The sequence below is a fragment of the Bombyx mori genome, chromosome 1 (assembly GCF_030269925.1).
Source record: "Bombyx mori chromosome 1, ASM3026992v2".
Taxonomy (NCBI): Eukaryota; Metazoa; Arthropoda; class Insecta; order Lepidoptera; family Bombycidae; genus Bombyx; species Bombyx mori.
Window position 1 is genome coordinate 6,196,039 of NC_085107.1, and position 25,964 is coordinate 6,222,002.

The 25,964-nt window shown below is 34.6% G+C and overlaps 2 protein-coding genes across 3 annotated transcripts; one reads left to right on the forward strand and one right to left on the reverse strand.

Annotated features, from left to right (window-relative positions):
- Positions 1-10,295: 10,295 nt before the first annotated feature.
- Positions 10,296-16,631, forward strand: LOC101739467 (uncharacterized). Its single transcript, XM_021350388.3, has 4 exons — positions 10,296-10,457; positions 14,284-14,460; positions 15,792-15,943; positions 16,338-16,631. The coding sequence occupies exons 1-4, from the start codon at positions 10,299-10,301 to the stop codon at positions 16,471-16,473; spliced, it is 624 nt and encodes a 207-aa protein (XP_021206063.3). The 5' UTR covers positions 10,296-10,298; the 3' UTR covers positions 16,474-16,631.
- Positions 16,632-17,274: 643 nt separating this feature from the next.
- Syx6 (syntaxin 6) lies at positions 17,275-24,229 on the reverse strand. 2 transcript variants are annotated; one of them, XM_012693424.4, is made up of 6 exons: positions 24,065-24,229; positions 22,306-22,475; positions 20,288-20,382; positions 19,874-20,187; positions 19,187-19,281; positions 17,275-18,549 (listed from the first exon to the last, which is right to left on the reverse strand). In XM_012693424.4, the coding sequence occupies exons 1-6, from the start codon at positions 24,097-24,099 to the stop codon at positions 18,473-18,475; spliced, it is 786 nt and encodes a 261-aa protein (XP_012548878.1). In that variant the 5' UTR covers positions 24,100-24,229; the 3' UTR covers positions 17,275-18,472. The 2 variants fall into 2 exon arrangements, with proteins under 2 accessions (XP_012548878.1, NP_001108474.1); NM_001115002.1 differs by having other exon boundaries at positions 18,473-18,549; positions 20,288-20,381; positions 22,305-22,475; positions 24,065-24,099.
- Between the last annotated feature and the right edge of the window lie 1,735 nt (positions 24,230-25,964).

Genomic DNA, 25,964 nt, shown 5'->3' on the forward strand with positions numbered 1-25,964 from the left:
AAGTGGTGATGTCATCCATTATTTGTGTACAAAGTTTCCGATAGGGCTAACGGATATCGAGTATTAGTTTTTAGTTAACAGACAGACACAGCCGACTAAGTTTCATTTCCGATCCGATGGTAGATTCTGTGAAGCACTGCCCTTGCTAGGGCCAGTGTTAGGAACGCTCCCGGTTCGAGCCCCGTGAGCTCACCTACACCCTAGGGCAGTGGTCGGGGAACTTTTTTAATTATGACCCCAACATATTTTTGTGTAAATTGATATTACCCCATGGCGAGGAACAAAAAAAAACGAAATCGCTTCTTTTTAGCATCTTTCATAATTATTATAGCCCACATGATAATTTTGAATTTGAAAAAAAAAAACATTTTTTCCTTTCGTTTCATTTCGTTTCATCGAGTTTGAAATCACAACGATTCTAAAGAAGTTTCACTTCAATATATACTTTTAACTCACAAAAGTTTCATTTTTACTCCTCAAAACTTCATTTTACCCCATTTGGGGTAATTTACCCCGATTCCCCGATCGCTGCCCTAGGGTAACGCTGATATACCCTCCCAAGGCTATCAGCATAGGTAGGAAAATTAAAAAAGAGTTTTAGGTGAAAATGTATACACACATGCATACTTTATTACATATATAGATGTATATTACATGCTCAGATACAGAACAAAATACGAATGTACTTACAAATATGAATGTCAGACGAATGTGTATCGGACCGACTATTGGCCTAACAATGAGAAATGCCAACTGCTGCATCAACATGTCAGTCAAAGCACCGCTACCTTTTACAACGATCGCATCCTAATAAATCTCATTGTAAAACCTTGTATTTGAGTCGTCTATTATCAAAGCCGGCAATCTGACTTTTGAACAATATTGGTAAATCAGAAAAACGAATTATTGACTTTGTATTCCATTGGCAGTCACAAAACTTTTCTGAACGACATCTTAGATAAATAACAGGTTAAGTATTAACCTTTATTTAATGCAGGTTTTGAACCGTATTCTTTGAAGGAGACGATTATATTCAAATGAATCTGTATTGACATATCAATAACATTTTTTTGTCCAAATGCACAGATTGCCACCTTTGATAATAGACGACTCATTTAAACAATAGACTGCGAATGTAAATTTGTCTAAAGTATTGGGTATAATATGATGTCGAAGTAGGTACATATTGAATAATGATCCCTAAAATAAAGCACGTCACCAACGCTATTATCATGTACTACGTCATCCTGTAACTGATACTTAATATTAGAACGACAGGAAGGTGTATCTTCCGATAACTGATAAACAGAGGTCACGGTAATCATTTACATTTGACAGCACTGATAACTAATATCTTCTAATTATTTACAACATATCGTCTTTTCGCATTAAAAAAGTGTACAATTTCCAAAAATATTCAAAATTGATTTAATATGCGGAATAATTTGGTATCATCAGTATTTTTCTCATAAATACTGTCAATAGAGCGTTTTAGTTTTTTTTTGTTTTTTAGTTCACCTATGTTTTGACTACCTACTATTAACAAAATTCACACATCATTTTGTCTTACTTTAAAAGACAGATAATGTAACTGGTAAAAAATAAAAAATAAATGTTGCAAAGATGATTAGTATCAAAATATCACATGTCAAGCCCTTAAAACACTCTCCTGTAAAATTAGTAAGTTTTGAGATTATACAGTTTTAATACGAAAAGACGATATGTAATGAATCATACGGCAGTACCTTAAATTTAACTCAATACTTAACATGGTTGGGACTCTGTTTGACTAAAATTAATAATAGTCTTTTTCAACTTTCTGGAGCTATGTGACGAAATAATACTAAAATAAAAAAGGCGATTAGCGAAAAAAAGGAATTATATTAAAAGCCGAATCTGAATTCAACATTTTTTTAATTTGCGCGTCTTTGTACACTGCTAACCTCGTGTCAAATGGTCGGGACCTATGATATTTAGTATGTGAATACCACCACCCAACTTGAATCATGAAGCGTTAATTTTAAAACAACAGCTACAACCAAGCGTCTCAGCCATTAGTCTACCCTACTTACGAAAAGTGCACAATATAAAACATCACTAAGTACTAAGTCGATGAGCCCGTGCTATGCCGATTTCTAATCTCAATTAAACAACGCTTTAACTGTTTATAAAAATGGTTCAAAATACCAAATCAGTCCTGAAAATCGAAATCGTCCAAAACCGAATTAGGTCAACGCTATTAAAAGAAGTTGATCGGCGAAGATGAGCAGACAACGGCCTTTCTGGCGTGTTTATATTTAAGTTATAGCTTAAACAGTAGGACAGTTAGTTTTTCAATATGGTTGAGATTTCAATCTTTTATCTTTTTTTTATTTAGATTGCTTAAATGGGTGGACGAGCTCACAGTGCACCTGGTGTTAAGTGGTTACTGGAGCCTATAGACAAACGTAAATGTGCCACCCACCTTGAGATATCAGCTCTAAGGTCTCAAGTATAGTTACAACGGCTGCCCTACCCTTCAAACCGAAACGCATTACTGCTTCACGGCAGAAATGGGTAAGGTGGTGGTGCCTTCCCGCGCGGACTCACAAGCGGTCCTACCAGCAGTAATTACGCACATTATAATTTTGCGGGTTTGATTTTTATTACACGATATTATTCCTTCACGGTGGAAGTCAATCGTGAACATTTGTCGAGTACGTCTTTCATTAGAGAAATTGGTGCCCGCTTGGGATTTGAACACCGTTGCATCGCTCAATGGTGCACGAGTGCACCGGACGTCTTTATCCCTTAGGCCACGACGACTCAGAATGAGTAGCACGTAATCATCACTTAACATTACGGGCACCGAATTCGATTGTCCGTCTTACGCATTAAATAGGCGTAATACGTATTAACCGCCCCAAAGACAGTATTATAACATATGTACCTACATATCGTTGCCTTGTTTGCGATAATTCGGAAAATTCCATTGGAATAATATAAAAACCACATTATTGCTCTGTGCAGAAGAAATATATATAATTTTGGTATGGCGTTTTTCACTGGCCTGCTAGGTACCATCACCCTGCATATTTCTGCCGCAAAGCAGTAATTCGTTTCGGTTTGAAATGTGCAGCAGTCGTTGTACTGTTAAACTAAGTGGAGCGCCTTGTGGTGCAGGCTATGAAGAGGGAACAAGACCGCGCCGCAGATCACCGTTATAATGGACCGACCAAATAAAGGCAGCTCTAAAATGTCCCGTCAACAATTGTAGAAGAAGGGGCCGCGTTACGCTAGGAATGGCGAAGTCTTATAAAGCACACCACCACCCGAACTGATAACCACGACCACTCTACCAAGAGTGCAAACGACTGAGAAGATTAGAGGTGAACCCGTCCATCCATCTAAGAAATAAAAATCTACGAGTGCTATGTTGGAGGTGACCTGTACGGCGTCATAACTTTTTACTATGTTTTCTGAAATCATATGATCTCACAACAAGCTTTACCGCCGGTTTCATTACATACAAAGGGGACCAGAAACGCTTCGGCGAGACATCCAACCCGGTCCTTGGCTCGATGCGTTGGCACGGAGAAGAAAGTGCTCTCTCATGCCCCGGTGATTATTCCTTCAAGATGGAGGAGGAGACCTAGAACAAAATGTTTAGCTAGTTATTAAACTGCTCCATAATACTGTTTTACAAGTAACTGTCACCGTTAAAATTGTACGTACTTAAAAAATAATTTATAACAGATCTCGAAACGACGCGTTTCGAACCACAAAAAAAAGGTTATGTTGAATACGTATCTGCTCAAACCAATTTTCGTTATAATATTTTTAAGCTCTATCATCACAAAATAATTAACTTGAATATTGAAAACTTCCATGATACAAATGCGAAGCCATTCCCATATTTTTAATATATATTCTAATATTATCAATTCTAATTTCATTCTAATATTCAATAGTACTTACTACAAATAGACTACTATCTTATCCAAAGCTAACACACAATAATGTAGACACAAAGAAAAATAAACAAGCGAAGCCACGGACGGTCGATAGTTGCCTACGATTAAAAAGTACGATGTTATGGAAAATTATTTAACGAACCGTTACTGCAATAATTGTAACATTTTAATTATTCCAATCGTTTTCAAACATGTGGAATTCGAGAACAAAGATTTGGTTGGATATTTTAATAGGTATATTTATTAAAATGTATTGATATAAGATAAAATATAATTTCATGACATTTATTTAGTAAGTACTAAAAACAACAAATTGTCTCTAATTTTAGTAGTTTGCCTTGCAACACTTTGTGGTGGAAGGCAACCTTTTAAACCAGTATTCGGATCGTTACCATTTTTGGTAAGTTCTTAAGAGTATACTATAATTATTTAATATAATTATAATATATACTATAGGCTTTGTAGACACCCGTTTTGCTGTATCCTAGCATTGCTGACTACTATATTTCAATATACTATTATATAACTATATAATATCAAGTGGACCGTATGTTCGATCGCCTTTTTAGGAATTATGATGCAGCACTGTAAAAAGTTTACGACATTTCATTGTGGCTTTCCTCAATGTTGGACGTATGCTTGTAATACACAAATGCTGAAACTTTAAGCGTTTTCATTTGATTTTTTATTGCGACTGACGTCGTTTCCGAATACAGTCAAACCTGGATAAGCGAGAGTTCAAGGGAGCACAATCTCATTCTCGCTTATAAGAGGTTTCTCACTAACCCGAGTTTCTCGCTAATGCTCCCTCTGAATTTCGATTCGCGATTTTCCGCATTCAAACGCATTCACTATTTTAAGTTTATGACTTTAATGACAGTACTTTAATTTTCTGTTTTTACATGATGCAGAACAGAACTTTCCTTCGCAATTGATTAACGATAAACTGAGTAAGTCCGACAAACAGGACGGTACACAGGCACACGTGTCCATTCGAAAATAATGCGATAAAAGGATACGATAAAATAACAACGTTATTTAGTTCCACGAAATAGAATAGGTTCAATATTCACGAGAAAACAATACAAAAACAATGATAGGAAGTTCCACGAAAGTTAAAAATGAGTCATAAAATAGCAGATGTTAAATTTGTAATTTGTTTTGTCATTTGTTCCTCCTAAATAATATAAATAAATAAATAAAGCTCGGCTGTCGCTTATAGAGGTATAGGATGGGTAGTAGTCTCACTTACGGAGGTCCATGAGGAAAAACGACTCTCTCTTACAGAGGTTTCTGTTTCTCGCTAATAGAGGTTTTGGGAGCTTAAAATGACGGGTTCTTGCTATTACTCTCACTTATAGAGTTTTCTTACTTATCCAGTTCTCACTTACCCAGGTTTGACTGTATTAGTTTTCGAAAAGTTCAATATTCCCTATATAATGAAATTTCTATAAAAATCTTCCTATAAATATCTTACAAAAACAGGTATATTTTCCGTCACGTCATCGAGGGCTTTGTGTGGGAAGCCTAGTATCTAGAACAGCTGTGATTTCCGCTGCTGTGTGTGTGACCAGCCCTGTGTCTCCTGTGAGGGACACACGATCCATAAATGTAGTAGTAGGAGCAACATATCGCCACCCCAGAAAAGGCATCAGAGTACAAGTTTCTAAAGTCATAATTCCAAACTGTAAGTATACGATGGAATCGAGTTGCTCGGTGAGTAATTTGAAGTTGTCCAGGCGTTAGTTACACTGGAATACATGCTGAGTGGAGTAATTTAAATTAAAATATTTAAGTATTAAAATAAAATATCTGCTCTCTGCAGCAAATAAATACATGAATAAAGAAATTTAAAAAAATAGAGCATCACACAAAATAAATGCGGTCACGTCGCCAGCATCGATTCATTAATAAATATCAATTGCTTCTGTATAATTTTTTCTCTGTTAATTCACGGCCATTTTACGATTGATTATTTTGTGCATACTTTTTATTTTATTTTATTGCAAAATTCAGTCATGTAATTATTAATTATTTCTTCCTTGATAATTTTTACTTCGCTTTCCCTTTGGTAAAAACAAAAACTCACTCAAGTAAAATGTACGTTTTTTTACATATGAAAAAAACGTTACGTTAAATGAATCACAGGGATCCGTTGTTCACGTTTATCATACAAACGTGTACAAATTAATTTTAATATAGTAAAAAAGTTGTTTTGTATTTTTTATTGTGAACTAGCTGACCCGGCAGACTTCGTAGTGCCTCAATTTATAAATAAAATACCTAAACTTTTGTATAAAATAAACTTAAAACAAACAAAAGGAATCCGTCCGACGAGGGACATTCAAAGGAAAAACAAAATTGTTATTTTCATTTTAATCCGAGCATTTTCATATTTATCTACCTTTTAAACCTTCTCTGGACTTCCATAAAGAATTCAAGGTCAAAATTAGCCAAATCGGTCCAGCCGTTCTCGAGTTTTAGCGAGACTAACGAACAGCAATTAATTTTTATATATATAGATAGTTATTTAGGGTTCATAGGTATAAGCCGTGTAGTTGCGTCGATGTTGTTGTAGGAAACGTATTTGTTACGTCTTTCGACAGAGCAGCACATGCCCTATCTGATTGTGACTGGTCAATGTCAAACATGAATATTATCCATAAGCCTTGGTTGCTTAAAGCCTTATAGTTCGTGGGGAAAATAACATTGGAACGCAGAATTATCGGTAGGATTTCTGAACAATTTCGTTTCTTAGAATTCTACAAGCAGGAGTAATAAATACATATTTAATATTTACTTTAAATTATTTTACCATAATGTGACTACGCAACCTCTATGTAGCATCATATCATTATATACATACAAATATTTTAATTATTAAAATATTTTAGTTATAAATACTTATACCGGCTATACGAGTATTATACTTAAGTATACTTATAATACTTTTACCTTAAAACTAGTTATACCTAGTCAGGTCATAAGTTCTGTCACATGTTTAATGTAAAATAATTGAAACAAGTTTATTCATTATGTAACCATTCATATACCAAAATGAACTTAACAAAACATAGATTCTTATGACACTAAAGTTTATTCAAAATGACCTCCGTGATTTTGAATACAGGCCTTCAATCTGCGCGGCCAGTCGTCTATCGCAGCACGAACGAGGTGCATGTCAATATCGGCGGCTGCCTTAATCAAGGATGTCTTGAGTGACTCCAAATTGGGATGAGGCTTTGAGCACGCCTTTTCCTCCAAGTGTTGCCATATCTTGTAATCTAACGGATTCAAATCTGGACTGGAGGAGGGCCAGTCTTCGTGCCGGATGAAGTCGATTTCACGCGCCGCCAGCCAGTCTTGTGTGCTCTTCGCTCTATGAGCTGGCGCCAAATCTTGTTGGAATACCCAGTGCCTGATATTGAACATAGTATGAGAAACAGGTTCCACAAGGTTCGTCAGGACTGTATTTTGATACACAACTGCATTCGTTTTTACACCTTTCTCACAAAAATGTACCTCTGTTAAGCCCCAATAAGAAACTCCCAACCATACCATGAGCGAGGATGGAAAATGACCTCGTTGGACACGCGGAATACGGTTGCTCGCTTCTTCACTACTGTGTGCGTACACCTTATCATTTTGTTTGTTGTAGCTCTCTTCTACGGTAAAAATTTTTTCATCCAAAAAAAGAATTTCCCGATATTTTTTTCCCGCGTACCGCTTCAACAAAACGCGGCATCTCTTCAATCTCAGGTCCATTAGACGAACATTCAAACGATGTCCTATTTTTTTTCGATATGCCCGAAGCCCTAAGTCTTCATTTAACACCCTTTTCACCGTGGTTCTGCTTAACCCTATCTGAAGGGCCAACAGTTTCTGCTTACGTTTGGGATTTCTTTGAATTCGCGCCTTCACAGCTTTTATCACTGCTAGAGTCCTAACAGACCGAGGGCGACCACTTCTTGACCTGTCATCTACAATAGAGTCTTCATTGTATCGTTTGATGGTACGATAAACGAATCTTTTGGTTATATTCAAATTTTTCAGTATGTTAAAAATTTGAATTGGCGCGTAACTGCAACGATGCAACGCAATAACTGCAACACGGTCTTCTTTAAGCGTTCACTCCATATTTAAAAATGAGTAAAATTTCTAAAAGTATACATTTTTATTTTCATGAATAATTCGAGATTCGAATTCAATAAACTTTTTTGTGGCCAGCATTCTAAAAGAAAAGTTTTTACTGTGTGACAATACTTATGACCTGACTAGTTAAAAATGAAAAATTTGACTCAAATAGAGAGAGCTTTTCTAATATCCCAGGCAACCTTCTACAAAGATACTATTAGAAAATAGACCTTCACTACCAGTTGACTTGTTAATTTGGATAAAGTTGTGAAAAACTGGAGGTTTTAAATATTAAAAATTAACATGTCGAAATGTAAATCTCTTATGAAATGTCGCAATTTGTCAAGCAAAAAATTTGCATGTGTTCGTTCTAACTCATTTAACCGCACTGTCCCTGGAACCAATCTAACACGTGTCGAGTTATAAAGGACTGACCACATTTCTAAATTCATGACGATATATATAAAAGGACCTAAGGAGGTTAACTTAAAATAGCCCTGGCTGAGCTCATGCTCGTCCATTTGTCCTGGTTAAAATTGGTAAAGCTACCCGCCCGCAATACCACCCCTCACCTTCTTAAAAAAAACATAATTAACTAGACACACATTTTATTTTTTACTGTCTTTAAAGACGTATCTATGATAAGTTTCAGTTTAGTTAATAGTCTTTAATACAGTTTTCTATTGGGGCAATGTTGCCGATTTCAAAATTATTTCCATTCTGAAAAAAATATACAATTCATGTTTTTTGTTATAATATACAGAAAAAAAGATATATATAAATCCATAGTGTTACAGTGTCTTTTTAAAAATGCCATGTCTGTAGGTGTAGGAAACTATTTATAAAATCCTCCACAAGTGTCTGATTTCTCAAAGCATGCGTATTCCGCTCATCGACCGGTTGATGAAAGCCTGAAATAGATTAAAAACAGAGTATACAAAACTCATCATCGTAACTATCTACATATATGTAAGCTCTGTAAAATATAACCTTCTTTATTATTTTGAAGTGAGGATGTATTTTTTGGTTTGAAAATACATAAAAAAGGACCTCAAATATTATATTATTTCCTGGAAATATCTTGACCAGTTGACTTATTTTTAAATCAGTATATGGTGAGTCCGTAATAGACAGGGAAATCGAATCACACGTCCCGTGTCGAGCACAATTGCAAATTGTGATTGATTGCTGTTATCCTCAGTGTGGTAGAATACCTTCCGCATACGTTGAGGACTCTGGGCAAAGTCAAAGGACAAAAATAGCTCAACGCTTATTGCGCACCGTAACTGGGTACTCATCAACTGCTACGACGTTACATTGTATAATCTACTTGTCTACCTACCTACCTACCTACCTATGTAGAGTTAAGTTTCCGGTCAGAATATACTTAAGTGACATACCAAATAATTGCATGCTTATACAATTTTTTATTTTATTTTTTTTCTTGTCTAGTTTTGTGGACGAGCTCACAACCGACCTGGTGTTAAGTGGTTACTGGACCCCATAGACATCTACAACGTAAATGCGCCACACACCTTGAGGTATAAGTTCTAAGGTCTCAGTATAGTTACAACGGCTGCCCCACCCTTCAAACCGAAACGCATTACTGCTTCACGGCAGAAATAAGCAGGGTGGTTGTACCTATCCGCGCGGAAGCACAAGAGGTCCTACCACCAGTAATTCCGCCCACATCGAAACATGAGGTCGATTTCTCAATTTGACAATAATGATGTTAAGGCATATATATACCACACTGTTTGGCTTACCATTCTACTTATCGTATTAAATAAGTAACTAAGATTTAAATCATGGGTTCCGGCTTGAAAGCTGAGACATCGGTTATAGTATACAATAGACTTCATCAGACCAGATAAATTGGGTGGCGAAATTTACGCCGCGATGTATTTATTTGGGTTAATCATTCACTCTTTCATTTAAAAAAAATGAAAGAACATTTACCCAATCATCCTACTGTTTCATACGAATAATAAAACTAAAACGAATGAAGAGCAATGAACAATCGTATATTTTAAATAGCGTCGTTGGTCTATTGGTTACTACTGATCCTGATTGTTCTCTTTCAAACTCAATATTTTTGTTAAATATATTAAATTTGTTATTCGGGGTCTGCGTGTAAATACTTGTGTCACTACTTGAATGTTCTATATTTTGACAGTGCGAAATGTGTCGTCATCAAATCGTGGCTATCTCATGCAGAAGTCTCCGGCTGTTCTCATTCTGAAACGAAAAGTACCGGATGTCTTCAGTGAGATCCCAATGCGCGCCCTAGACATCGACTACAAAGGGGAAGAAAAGTTAACATTGCAAGAAGAATGTCTTGTACCGGGCTGGCACTTTTTTTATAAAGGGGTAAGTAACACAATTATCTTTTCTATGTGTGCACACACATAAATATAATAATGTGTATTTTATAACAAACATTCTTTGTTAGGATCGACACACTTGACAATAAAATGACTGATACCCCTTGACTCTTATTCTGCAATATTAGTAGAATGAACGACAGTCTTCATTAGTTATTGGTATCACCATTGAAATAATAATAATAATATTATTAGCTTGCTATGCATGTGACCTACATTTTTTTTGTTAGTATTATTAGGCTTTAAACTAACAAGCTAAAGGCTTTTGCAATTTCTGATTAGTGTTAAGCAAAAAATAAGATAATAATTATGGAAACGAGCTGTGTCTCGCCGGTACTGCCCCCATTTATTTGTAGTCTTACATCGTCACTGCCGCTTCAAAATGCAATTTAGCAATGGCGTACTTGAATGCCGTTTTACAAAGAATTCGATGGTGCTAATAAAAATAGCGATTAAATCGACATTTGTTTCTTCATTCACAATGCAAATATTCTTGCTCAAATGATTATATTTATTGAATTAAATTCGTGACGTTCCAGGTTGCATACTAGACCAGTCGCCTTTATACATAATATTCACCAAACAAAATGTTGGCGGATTTTTTATGAATATTTTTTGTGTGTTTTATCCATTTGTGTGTTTATACAGACAGCATACTTTTCTAAAAATCTTGATACTAGAGTCAGTTATTTCCTGTTCAAACATATTTTTTTTTTTTTTTTGTCAGGAGGAAATCGCCGGACTTCCGCCCTTCACTGGGGATGGAAGGCGGGGCATGTCGGAGTCGAACCGACTAAAACCTCCTGTCTCTCAACAACCAACGTCCAAACCTCGCATGAGACAAAACTCATGAAAAGGCAAGGGGGGGAAAGTGAAGCGTTTAGTGCGGAGCACATCTCTCCCATCACCCTCCCCCTCGGGACGCCGGACTGGCGGTCGTCGGCGCCACGACCACCAGCCCTCTCGGTCGGCAGGCTATCCGAAGCCCGCCTAGATGGCGCCGATATGCCCTGCACGTGCACAAAACAGTAGTGAATTCTATTTTGAAGACGTTATCAATTTACTAAATGATAAAATAATGTGACAGTTCGTGTTTTTAATGTATTATGTATATATAATACGCAGTTGAACTGGAAAATCCGTATTATTTAAGCATTTATAAATTGCGGTCGTATAAAGATAATGAATACTTGGAATTATTATAAGACCGGTATGAGAAGGTTCGAAGTTTTTTAAGAAATCTATCTTCATAATTTTTATAATATTTAACACACTATGGCAAACTTTATTAACGACTGGTGCAGTAACGGACCAATTAGAGGTTTTCTTTAGATATTTAGGTAATGGATTAGCAAATATCACGAGTACGACATCTATACCTAGTCTTGCCTTAAGTACTGAGACAAAGGAAGAAAAAAATTCTATTGCAAATAACATTTATTACTTTTACAGTGTGTTAGTTTAATACATAAATATAAAACAATTTAAAGTATAAAAAGCTTATTCGAAGTGGTCTCCATTTGCTGCAATACAGTCCTTTAAACGTTGAGGCCAGTTATCAATAGAAGCACGCACTCTTTCCATAAGAAAAATTTTCACTGCCAATCGTACGGATTGTTTTAGGGACTCCAAATTATCATGGCGTTTAGAGCAAGCCGTAATCTCTAAAACTGACCATAAATCAAAATCCAAATCCAGCTGATTAAGATCGGGACTAGACGACGGCCAGTCTTCAGCTCTGATGAAGTCCGAAACGTTCGTTTCCAATCAAGACTGCGTAGACCGAGCTTTATGACCTGGCGCCGAGTCTTGCTGGAAGGACCATTCTTGATTATTGAACATGGTGTTGTTAAGGGGCTTCACTACCTTCTCAAGAATGGTATATTGATACACTTGTGCCGATGTTTTGATACCTTTTTGTAAAAAATTTCTCATCCGTATACAAAATTTTTCTATGACCTCCCTTTGCGTACCGCTTCAGTAGTTGTTTCGATTTTACCACCCTATTCTCTTTTAAATTATCAGTTAAGAAATGACTAGTACGTCTCTTGTAGGCTGCAAGTCCTAAGTCATCTTTTAAAATACGCGACATGGTTCTAGGGGCTATCTTCATCTCCCGAGATAAAATCTTTTGCTTTCGGACAGGATTTCTTCGAATTCTTTCCCTTACTGCTTTGACCACCTTTTTCGTACGAACACTACGTGGACGGCCAGATCTTTTTCTGTCACAAGCAGAGGAGGTCTCATTGCACATATTAATAGCCCGGTACATAAACATTTTACTAATACCAAGCGTATGGAAAGTTTTAAAAATTGCATTTGGCTCCATACCTACTTTGTGTAATGCAATCACAGCGATTCGGTTCTCTTTATCACCCCACTCCATTTTAATATCGCAAAATACTGTACAATGTATTGGCGCCAAAATGAGAAAACTCAATGAGCAATCATATAAAAATGACAGATTCCAAATTCAAATGTAATATTTTGTTTATTTTTAATTGTAACAGTATTTATGGCCAGACTAAGTAAATAAACTGTACCTGTAAAAACTTCTTGCGAATTCATAGACTCCTTTTATGCGTGCAAATAAACCGCAAGCGGACGGAAACTGTTCTACCTTTTGTGTTATGTCTCTTTACGACTAATGTAGACAAATAGTCACTCAATGTAGCGTTATTGTGAGAAAATTTTAAAAATACAAGATTTTACTATTGAAACTCAGTGAAGTCATAGATAATTAACACGACGCTATGCTGTTCACTGCCTAAGACTCGTCCGACTTTTAATTATAATTTACTATGCAAAGCTGGTCTTCTCTACTATCGACTATCTTGCCATTCATCTACTATAGAACCTTACCAATGATTCTGCTTAATTCACAATCCACGCATTCTATCTTAACTATGTTTTAAAGAGGGCAGCATATTCTGCTTGAGATGTAAAAAACCGGTCATCAGTGGGCCCTGAGTTCATTCTGGACATCTTAATTAGCAAATATCATCTTATGCTCACATGGTTTAATTCATATTGACGATTTTCTGCCCGATATCTAATCGTGCAACGGAAATAGACTCACGTAAATTCCTCGATAGTTCAATAAATAAACAATATATCCGCTACTAATGGTATACTAGGAGAAAACGTTACGAAATTAAGTCCATTGCAATTGATTTTGAAGTAAAATGCAAATCAGCACAAAAAGCCCGCTTTGAGGAATCTTGAAGGTAATCTATAATTTATTCCTAAACAGAACAAAGCACCATCAATCCTGGGACTACTTTAATCCAGAATTAGAATGAGATGGAATATATAATTTAGAAATAAAGTATTCTGTTAATATTATTCTCGTTAACATATTTTTCATGAATATTACGGAGTAAAAAACGTTAGTATTTGTCTCTGTGGCAGTGGCGGATTAAAGGTCCAGAGCCCCCTAGGCAATCACTTTATCGGCGCCCCTGTACAGGCCATAAATGGCCATAATAATAATATAAATTTTATTTTGCAATTATGATGACGTTGTATCATCAAACCGTAGACTTTAGTAGACCAGGACATTTAGTTTAGGCATTTAGTTCTTAATCGTCGATATGTTATTTTCTTTATGTATTTAAAAATTCTGAACTCGCGCGCCCCTTGCAACTACAAGCCCCTAGGCACGTGTCTAGTTTGGCTTACGGATAACCCGCCTCTGCTCTGTGGTAGATAACATTATGAGAACAAATTAAGACGTAATATTTATTGTAACTAATTTATTTCCATTTAATTTTCGGGTTTCATTGAAAATAATTGTTGTATTCTGATTTCAGGACAAGATATATCCATCGCATAAATTCCTTTTACAAAGGAATGTACGAGTACAGTTCATGAACATCGTGAAGAAGAGCGAGTGGTGTGAAACGCTTACAATCAAATTCCAAAAAGCTCTGAATAATTTGGGCTTCCTAGGATACTTCGATAAGACAGCGTGTATCTGCGTTAGAGATGTAAGATATTTTTATTTTTTATGATTTTTATTTTATTGTTATTGAATTAAAAAAATGAAATTAAAATTAGTGCAATATATATATATATATTTATCGTATACGTAATTTGTACACCGGCGTAGATCTATGCTACCGGACGCCTAAACCTTCAGACCACGACCGCTTGCTAAGAGTGTATTCTTTCAAATTTGAAAAAAACTGTCGATCTAAACACTCGTTAACCTAATTCGTAACGGAAAATTAAATTCATATACATATATCAATATACAATACATTTACTATATAGAAAAATATCAGTTGGTATCTAAAATTTGTTTTTCCTTTTTTAGCCAGATAGAACAGCTCAGCCGTGTCACGTAAGAGTTCGAAATTAACTATATTGAATAGGCTTTTATTAGTTTGACCTGTATGGTCTATTTAACTACGTCATGAAGTTTCAAGCTAACTTGGTAAATATAAATTCAAGACGGTTGATTAACTTAAACATAATTTTATAAAGTTGGCTTGACCAAGCTCATGATTTAAGGCTCAGGATATAGCAAAAAAAAAATTTAATTTTTGTTGTTGAATTTGCTATGAAAACGAGTTTTTTTACTTTTTAAGCGAGATTTATATTATTTAATTTACGAACTGATATTAATTTACATCTGTTTATGTATACACCGGATGTGATTGATTCATAGAATCCTTTAAATCCAAACAAATTTTATGTAAAAAAAAAGTAAAACTTTCTCGGGTTATATTCGAAAAAAATGCGCAGTTTTGGAGGAACTAACAGAGGAAACATCAATGTCGACCTTTTTACATGCTATTTTCAGGCCGAACCACAACTGTCCCTTTCATGAAGTGCGGTTGTCTCTTTAGTTCTAATTTTAAGCGTTTCGACTTAACGGCTTTATCTTTTTTGGCCGTCATTAAGTTTATTTAGTTTTAATTTTATAGTAATCATTCATAACGGTGACCAAGCAATTTTTCCACCCGAGCATGTCTTATGATTACACTTTTTTGTAAACTTTCAGACTATCGCTGCTTTTTTACAGAATTTAGATATTGGTATAATCACAACGTGAATCCTCTATCGCTACTCATCTTGAGTCGTGAGGTTGAAGTCTCAATTTTATTACATAACGGTCGTCCCCCTCTTCAATTTTCGAGATTGAAGGGGGACGCTTAAATGAGACATGAAAAAATGTTGGTAAAGTATAATAAATAACCTTTATTGTTACACTTATGCAAATCGAACAGTTAGTCGGTAATTTATGCTAATGCTTAAACTGCTAATACAGATTGCAGTTAAAACAAGGCAACATGTGAGTTTTATTTTTTGTCAGGGTATGTATGGTGCCCCTTTAATATGCAAAGGGCGAATGGTCGCCATGTTAATGGCCCCCGACGCACAATGGACCAACTGCACAGGATTCAGTAACGTCATGCACTTATTATCCAGTGCATACCTTAAGAAATACATGTCGTGTGTGAGCAGGTAAAATCAAACGACTTTCAGATGGTCAAATACATTAAATTAATGTGAGATTATTGCAGATAATTAATAACATGAATATATACAGTTTTTTAATGGAGCTGGAGATATCCAGCTAGTAATTAATTACACATTAATCTGTGTTCACTATAAATCAGTCACTCAGCTCATAAAAAAGTACAAAGCTTGGTGTTACCATTCACAGATTAAATTTTGGTTATTAATCACAAGGATAGTTTGGCAAACCAATTTTTTTTTTTCAGTGATATAAAAACTAGGTACGATACAAATATCCAGTATACCTAAGCGGCAATACACATAATAATTCAATATAGACTAAGGAAATAAATCCTAAATCACCTGTTCTGCTTTTCAGTAGACACTGTTATTTTTTCAGTTTATTTGAAATGGATACTCGTGTAGATTGGTCGATGCTACAGAAGTCAGTCTATGAAGATATCAATAATGAAGAATACGATTACATTCCAGAAATGTATGACAAAATATACGGGGACTCCTCGTCGAGCGAATAGAAAATGCAATGCCATTTATTTATCTATTTAATAATAATATTAATTATATAATTAATTAATTAAATTGTCACACCGAAAAAAAGAACTCATACTATTATGAAAGGGTTTTGTGTTCACACTGTTCATTTAAATCAATAAATAAATAAATAAAAAACGAATAGTATATTTCTGAGTGATGGCCGCTTGACTTGTAACTATCCAGATAATCGACGCGCTCACTAAAGACCTCTTGCACAATTTTTTTTTTGTTCCATTCCGTGCTGTGCAAAAAATATTCGTCACCATCAGCCCACAGCCGTTGACTGCTGGAAACCGGCTGAGGCCTATGAAAGCCTATGGTTCCCAACTGATATTTAAAAAAAATCTGTCATAGTTATTATTACGAACCAACGTGTTATTTAAGGCTCTTATTATATTCGTGACGTTTCAAAAAAAGGGGAGTCTAAAAAATATATTGATAGAGCCTCAAAGCTCGTAGTTACTAAATAAAAAAATAGGTTTACAAACTGAAGAGAGAATGATACTGAACTATTTTGTCCTTACCTATTTATTTTTAGGTGCAGTTTTGCTACCTTATTTTAGATCTTGAATATATTTAAAATAACGTGGAAATACATATACATAATTACATGCAAATAACTGTTTTTCTGTAGTTACTTTCGTAAATGTAGTAGGTATATAATTGCAGGAGAAAGAGCAAAGTATGGACATAAGATTATTGCTGATTTAATCAGTTATTTATTTTAAGCAAGTGACCTGTTCAATTCTCAAACTAAGGGCAGTGTGACACAAATGAAAACGTTTCATTTATCGAACATTTATTTGCTAATTAAAACAAAAAAACAACAATAAAAGTAATAATACAATGACTGTAAAAGACGTGCAAGAATTTATTCTACCAAAAAAACTTCTAAATACATTTATAATTGTCAAATAATTATAAAATAACCCCCGATTATGGTCAAATAGGCACTAAAATCAAATGTACACCTTTCTTTACTTTCACATTTACCGAGATAAGTATTTTACATTGGGAACTAATAGAATTACATTAATTAATTATATAATAATGGAAAGACATTTAGAATTTAATTAATTGGCATTTCCAACATATCCCTTTAAGAATCGAGATACTACATCTAATATTTTGACTAATATATTCTATTATCTCTGTCGGAAGTCGGTAAAATATAATTATTGCAGGGTTAAGACAACTAATACAAAATGTGCATTCCGATAAGATTTATCTAACACTCAATATTTTTTTTTTATTAATATTTTCAAAATAGTACAACCTTGTAAACGTATCGTACTTCGACTTCTTTGGTCAGTTGTCTGTTCGTTTCTCTACAATAATTTTGGCATGTTCGTTGTATCGAATATTCACCCCAAAAATACTATTATCTCATTTAACCCTGTAATAACAATAATTTTGTCTATTTGCCTATTATAATTATAAAATGGCGTATCTTTTAACGATATGCAACAAAACATGATCTAGCTGACTTACGATTTTAATAATGCTTTTTAAAAATATTAGAACAGAACACAGGTCTGCAAACCAATATTTATGGAACAACCGTATTGATTAAAACTCCTAAAATAGGTACCAAAAAGTGACACAATAATTTAATAATAATAATTGATAAAGATAAGTACGAGAATTGCATAATAAATATTCATTAAAATTACATGGAAAAAGCACACAACTTTAAAATTATTCTAAAACGGCTTCACACTGTGCCGTTAAGGTTGTCATCCATTACGACAATTGATATGGTCCAGTTTGATCCAAATGGAATTTAAATCTAAATTTTTATTAGACAAATAAGTTAAAAATAAGAAATAAATACATATTAACTTGTCACATTAAAAAATAAACACATAATAAGCAGGCCTGTGTGTAAATATAAAATAGATTAATACAAGAATAAAATACATTTTTCACTTAACTACATAAATAAAATTACTCAAACTTAATTTGTTGATTCAATATTGTTTAAAGAATTATAAATAACAGTAAAACTAAAAATATTAGTCCCACAAGAATCATTATAGCGAACCATTGTCGTCGGTCTGGAATTAAAAAAAAGAAACATTATTATTGTTGTTGTTTATGACACCAGTAACGCAACCATGTAAAAAGTCGTTTTATGGGGTTTTAACCAAATTAAAACGATCTTACAAATAATATTTTTACTTTAAATCACAACAATGATAAGCAAATGTTTTCATTAATGTGTGGGCAATAGTTATAAATTCCCGCTCGATCTACGGCTAGCTTAACATTTACATTTTGGCCCATATGACGTCAGTCACGTGTATTTTTTCTGACTGCGCAGATTAACGTCATGTACAGACTATGTTTGAAAATATTGTGCAATGTAACCAAGCTACAAAGCAAACCGGTGGAAAAAACGATTTTAGAATTACATATTTTTTTACTTGCGTGTAAATGAACAAAATGAAGTTCTCACAATAAACTCAGTGATATTTTTCTCACAGAAATTAGAGTAGGGTTGTTCTTTAAATAGAATGTTCTTTAAACAATGCACAGATAAACCACAAACCGCGTCCTCGCTTGTAGGAGCATCGCTCAACCTGATTAATCGGTAAATAGTTTCATCATAAAAATGTAGCGTACTTCAATGACTAAACAAATATATGAAACGTAAAAAACATCCATTTATAGTACAAAGTCTCGATAACTTACCATTGTTCATGTGAAGCAGCTTCGCGACTTTTTTAAGAGTGGAATCTAATTTAGAATCTGTGTTTTCAAGATCCGTATTCAAATCGTCCAACATTCTACAAAATATTAAAGATTGATACTTAATATCAACTTTTTTCTTTTTTTTTTTCCTACCTATGCTGATAGCCTTGAGAGGCTATATCAGCTTCGCTCTAACGTGTAGGTGAGCTCACCGGGCTCAAGCCGGAGTGGTGCTAATACTGGCTCTAGAGCTGTGCTCCGCAGAATCTACCACCGGATCGGAAACGCGACCCACTGAGAAGATTCGGCGAGAAACTCAGACTCGGCTGTGTCTATGGGTTAATTCGTTCGTCGAGTCCTTTGTCGCAAGCGACGGGTTCGACGACGACGTGGACCGGTGATTGTAGTACCTAAAAGCATCATTAATGGATCGAGAGGATCCGTAATGACGTGTTTTGGGCGATGTCGACTGTTTACCATTCGGTCTACAGGATCGGGTATGTAGTATCAACTAAAATCCTTCGATGTTCTTGAATCTAAATCAATAAATATGCAAAGATAAATATGCAGATAAGTAATTTCTACCCTCCCCAGAGGAGAAATGAATCTAAGTCTTAAGATGTAAGTAATTATGGTTAAAATTTCGATAAGTGGACAAAACCCAGTTTTATGAAAAGGCGTACTCACACAGCTTGCTCGTCGAGTTCAAGACCAATCTGCTTGGAAACTGTCTTGAGCGAACCGACCGTCTCACTAATAACTTGTAGCTGCTCATTCTGATTTCCCAACAACTTATCTTGCATAGACAGAATATCATTGTCATAAATATCGAAGCGATTGGGACTGTCGGTTTGATTCGCTAGTTTTGAATATTTAGTGTATTTCGGAGTGGATGTCCAATTGTTGCCAAAGTTCATTGGACTATCGTCACCAAGTAGAGGCTCCCGAGCGGTTCCGTCATTGTCTCGATTGCGGTTCAAGCTCATCTTGCTCTTCATGTTCTGCGGTATATACAAAACTTGTTATTCATAATTATTCGTAATTTTTGTCCGGTGTTCAATAAATAAATAAATAATGTTTTTTTTTATATATTATTCACACCTTGACTTCTTGCTTCGTTGCTTCGATAAAGGTTCGTCTATCACAAATTTCTTTGTTGTCAATCTTGAATTTTGAAGAGTTCTTCTCTACAATACTTGGAGATATGTGGTTAAGAAATTTATATTTTACTCAAATTGCGCACTGTTACCTATGTAAGCAATGAAAGGTGATATGTTGCGACTCAACGAAATGTGATTTTTTTAAGCGGTCCGTTGCAACTGGTCAATAATTTTCTGTATTAGACATCCTTCAACATTTTTATGCTAAATGATAAACCTGTTTGAATAAAATATATTACTGAACTAACAATCTATATATATATATAAATGAATTGCTGTTCGTTAGTCTCGCTCGCTCGCTCGCTAACTCGAGAACGGTTGGACCGATTTGGCTAATTTTGGTCTTGAATTGTTTGTAGAAGTCCAAAGAAGGTTTAAAAGGTAAATAAATATCAAAATCCCTTCTGTTTGTTTTAAGTTTATTTTATACAAAAGTTTAGGTCTTTTATTTATCGATTGAGGCACTACGAAGTCTGCCGGGTCAGCTAGTTAATAAATATTTTGTAGAATAAGTTTTCATTTTCGTCGTGTTTTGCGGTGGAATTTTGAAAAGAAATTCTTGTAACTATATATGTCTATAATTTGCATGCCTTTTATCCCACTCTATCTATTCCGCGCATTAATGAGAATCACTAATAAATACAAACAAGAGTAATAAAAAAAATATATGTTAATTTCGTTTTTAGGGATTACGCGAGTATTTTCGGAACCATTGGCGCGCTTTCGCCTAGGGCCTAGAGTGTACTACCAACCTTTGTAAACAAAACTATGCAACGACGAACTTAACATATCGATGAAGATACTACTAGCTCCATGGTTATTTGATTTTAGAGTTGGGCAAATAATGTCAAAAATTAATTGAACGGAAACCAGTACTTTCAGATTCTTTTTGCGGACTGTATCATGTCACTTTGCATCTTGTTATTTTGACGCATTTATATAGTTCACGTAAGAGAAGATCTAGGTTACTGTTCTCTATTCTATTCCTAAATTAGTTTTTGACGAACCCACCACCGGACGAAATTGTCTTATGACAAGATGCTAGATTTATCACAGTTATTATTGTATGCATACATACAAATCAATGACCCTTTAAACCCAAGAACTTAAGCGATGCTATTTGATGATATCAATTTAATATTAGGTGAATTCTGTGTAATTTGGGCAAGATCACGAAACAGATCATTAGCATGTATGCCTGTTAGTTCAAATGTGAATGACCTATCCTATCCTATGACCGCTATATTTTCAGTTTTCCAATTTTTTTGGGGTCTAAATAAATCTCATTACATTGCAACTTGTCACTTTTCATTGCTCATCTAGAATAATAGACCATATAATAAGGTATAAACATAATATTCATGTAACTAATACAAAATTATGTGAATGTCCTAACAGAAAAGTACTCTTGTATTGATATTTTATTAATGAATTCTAATAATGATAAGATGATGTGTAAGTTTTCTCAGAGTAAAATACTTCTAATATGAACGCTGCATATTTATAATGGGAACTGCTTACTTGTGTTTGTAAAGCTTTCATGCATTTCTGCTTGATGGGAAAGACAGTCATTGTATAATACAACTGAAATCTCTACTTCATGTCACCAAGCAGGTGATGGCAGATTGCCACCATAATGTGATATGGTATCTATGAATTGTTGTCATGACTAATAAACAGCAAGTGGACTCATGTGACAAACTAAAGAATTATAAAATAAAATTTTAAGAAGCTAGTGTGAAGGTAAGGAATTTGTAAATAATATATTAAATAACCCGAAATAACAAAACATTAAGGACCATGAAAATTAGTAATGTTGGAATTTGAGATAGCACAAATAAATCTAATGGAATGTTTTTGTTAACATTTAACTGATAAGTTTATCAATTTAAAAAGCATCTACAACAAACACATACATCATCACTATTTTACAAAATATAAAATAATTTTAAAGGATATTTATTGTATCTTCTAAATCTTCCAAATCCCATTCAATGCTGCGCAGTGCATTTTTCAATTCAGTCGAAGTCCATTCTACTTCTGGACTACTTGCAATTATTGGAGTCTTACAAATCTCCTGCCAGCGTAGGTACAAACCACGAGTCTTATTCAGTGCTTTGAACACCTCACTGTGTCAGAAAAGTACCAAAAGTTAATATAGTAAGTCAAAGCTGATGTCATATACAAAATATATAGGGTTTCACAAATATTTTGAAAAACTCCTTGAGTATTGTGTGTCTAAAAGAAAAGTTAATTTCGTTCTTAAGTACTACATTTGTTTATTTATTTTATTATTTATTACTTGGGTGGACTAGCTCATGTCCCATTTGGAGTTAAATAGTTACTGGAGCCCACAGGCTTATAGAATGTAAATGTCACCACCCACCTTGCGATATGAGTTCTAATGTCTTAATTTTAAAGTACAAAGGCTGCTCCACCCTTCAAACAGAATCACCTACCAGTGGTACCTACCCCTGCGGACTCACAAGACGCTTACCACCAGTAAAAATTAATCACATTTCACCAAATCATTTCATTCAATCAATCATTTGATCCAACAATCAACAAAGCATTTGAATTTTTAACATTCCTCGTCCGAATTTGAAGCAAAAGCTCTTGAGAACATGTCAAAAACCTTCAAGTCATGGGAGTAACATCAAAATTTGGTCATTAGAAACTTACTGCTGTAGCTGAGTTTGAAATGAACCTCCCTCTAACATGTTTTCTGACAGCTATGACATGTCTTTCTTCAAACGAGATGTAAGTGTCCTCAAAATTAGGCATCAGCTTGGCTGTACCCTTGAAATTGCTCATGTACATAGCTTATGAAGGTTAATTACCATCAGATGGATCATACGGTCTTTTTACAAAGGCAATAAAAAATGATAGTTCTCAAAGTATGAGCCCATTTACTATTTAATTCTTCCTATTCCTACTATTTAATCCTACAATTATTTATAATAATCCTATAGCCATATACATAATGTTAAATGTTATTATTTCTCATAAGATCTTTCTACTTGAAGATCAATAAAGCAATTACTTAATATAACAGTTGAATGAGTTGTTAATTAGTGTGTTCACCCAAATATGTAATAAAAAAAATATTAAAATCTAAGTATCTATTTTGATGTGCAATAGCAATAGGACATTTTGTAACGATATTTAAAATTGTAATTTAATAAATATTCAATTTATTTAAATCCAATAAATTTTAAGTTTCATAAATATTATACTGTATATATATTATAAGAATATTAATATTGGATCTTCTATGAAAATTTTAAACTTTCTCATCACATACTTAAACAAAGTTATTCATTTTGCTATTAAAATAGCTATAAAAACAAGAATAAACAAGACCTGTACTTTGTCAGTTTTTCTCCTCCTAGCTGATATTACTTTAGGTGATGTCTTAGAAGTAAAACTAGACTAGATTGAGTTGATTTCGTACTTTTATGTTACTTAATTATAGTCCACAAATGACACTTAATTATTTTAAAGTGTGTTACATTTATTTTTAACAGTAAAAAGATGCACAATACTAAATTCGTTTTCATTATTAAATCAATATTCGTATATAAACCTTAACTTCAGCCTTTGCTTTTTGCTACACAGTATCATGTAATATTCAGCACCACCCACTGGAAACAATTACCTTACCCTAGCTGCAATGCCATCTATTAATATAAATGAACAGTTACTTTACTCCACTTACTCTTTAACGACGTAGAAAGGATCTTCTAAAGTCATGTCAACAAAAAATAAAACAAAAATTTTAAAAGAACCATGTGATTGTGGATTTTCTAAAATTTTAAACTGTAAATTTAACCATAAATGCACACTCTCTTACACTCGTACAATACCTCGGCTTGGCGACCAACCCACAGAATATCGAGTGTGATACCTACCCTGTTTAAAGCTCGCTCGATGAAGCCTTATTCTCTATCCCTTGCTCGCTCATGTAAAATGCAAACAGCGCAGAGTGGCAAAACGCTCTGCAGTGCGCAACCGCAGAGGACTTATTTCGGGGCGGGAGAACTCACAACAAACCCTGCTTAGATTCACCCCACAATAGCCCCACACTATCAATCTATTACCACCTCGTTGCCTCCCTTCTTTCAGAGTTCAGTTTTGGTTTTGTCACTTTTTTTACTCTAGAACTTGTATTGCTGCACAATATATAGCTGTATGTAACTAATACACTTCGAATTTTAATAATTAAATATAAAATGTATCATAGTACAGTGTATAAAACAAAACTTCGAAAAAAAATAGTGATTTTGTACATACATTTATTGTATTTATAAACTTTTTTGTTATTGTTGTACATTATGAATGTTATTGTCTATGGTACAATATATGCTTCCTAATTCAAACCTATAGAGCACAAAATTCTGGCAGCTGTTTGCACGTACACCCTGATCACATTTTTCTTCCTAAAAAAGATGCTTACTCCGAAGCAATATGTGAAGCGCACCAGCACCCGAACTGATGACCACGACACGACCACTCTCCCAAGAGTGCATACGCCTGAAAAGAAGAAGAATCAGAACCAGACTTATGTAATAACTATAAAGCTAAATATTTTACGTTGTAATTATTTAAGGAGAATTGTTGAATTATAAAAATAATAATTATGCAATCCAGTGAGTCCGCATGGGTAGGTACCACCACCCGGCCTATTTCTGCCGTGAAGCAGTAACGCGTTTTGATTTGAAGGGTGGAGCAGCCGTTGTAACTATATTGAGACCTTAGAACTCATATCTCAAGGCTGGTGGCATCATTTACGTTGTAGATGTCCATGGGCTTCAGTAACCATTTAACACCAGGTGGACTGTGAACTCGTGCACCCATCTAAGCAAAAAAAAAATCATTATCGTTAGCTTGAATACGTGAACTTAAATTAATTCTGTCGCTGACTCTTATTCCGGATTGTTAACAACAACAAAATTTAGGAATACAAAGTTCTGATTTAGTGTCTGAATGTGTATGTGAAGATATTTTAGGTCAGTACATATGCGTTGCTACCATTTATTCCAGCGGGGGTGCTTTGAGGAACTATTTTCTGCTATTAGAGCGTATCGAAAAGGCTAGGGTCGTTTTTTCTTAGAAAATGAGTTATCGATACGTTCATAAATGATTTTCAGGATAATAGGGTAGCATCGTAAAATGAAAATAAAATGAAATATTTAAAAAGTTGGGTGGATATTGCTGGCAGGGGTATTGGAAGTTCGCATGAGTAGGCTCCACAATCCTGCATTTTTTTACCTCGAAGCAATCACAGGTACTTCTGGACTTAAAAGGATAGATACCTTGTCTTCGTGTCTAAAAAGTAACACTGAGTTTTACCTACTAAAAAGATAAATATTCATGGGATGGATTCCCAACGCTCTTTTAATAAAAAAAAACTGACTGGCAGTTGACATCGACTTGACAGTTGATGGACTTTAGATCGCATTCACAAATCACAATTCACAAAGCTCGCTCAACAAAGGCTGCCGTCGTATTTTGATTTCGGTTCACTTCTTTTATTTGCGTATCAAAATGAACTCCGCGCTTAATCCAGATGCACCTGAGTTTTATCCACACCTGGCGGCAGTCACACAGGTAAGTTT

What these genes read in the sequence shown, in the direction of transcription:
- LOC101739467 (XM_021350388.3), top strand. Translation starts at nt 10,299, where the DNA reads ATGCAGAAGTCTCCGGCTGTTCTCATTCTGAAACGAAAAGTACCGGAT. An exon ending in CGTGTATCTGCGTTAGAGAT is followed by an intron (nt 14,461 to 15,791) that starts GTAAGATATTTT and finishes ATTTTTTGTCAG; the next exon opens with GGTATGTATGGTGCCCCTTT. An exon ending in TACATGTCGTGTGTGAGCAG is followed by an intron (nt 15,944 to 16,337) that starts GTAAAATCAAAC and finishes TTATTTTTTCAG; the next exon opens with TTTATTTGAAATGGATACTC.
- Syx6 (XM_012693424.4), bottom strand. Translation starts at nt 24,099, where the DNA reads ATGACTTTAGAAGATCCTTTCTACGTCGTTAAAGA. An exon ending in GAACTCGACGAGCAAGCTGT is followed by an intron (nt 19,282 to 19,873) that starts GTGAGTACGCCT and finishes AATATTTTGTAG; the next exon opens with AATGTTGGACGATTTGAATA. An exon ending in GCTGCTTCACATGAACAATG is followed by an intron (nt 18,550 to 19,186) that starts GTAAGTTATCGA and finishes TTTTAATTCCAG; the next exon opens with ACCGACGACAATGGTTCGCT.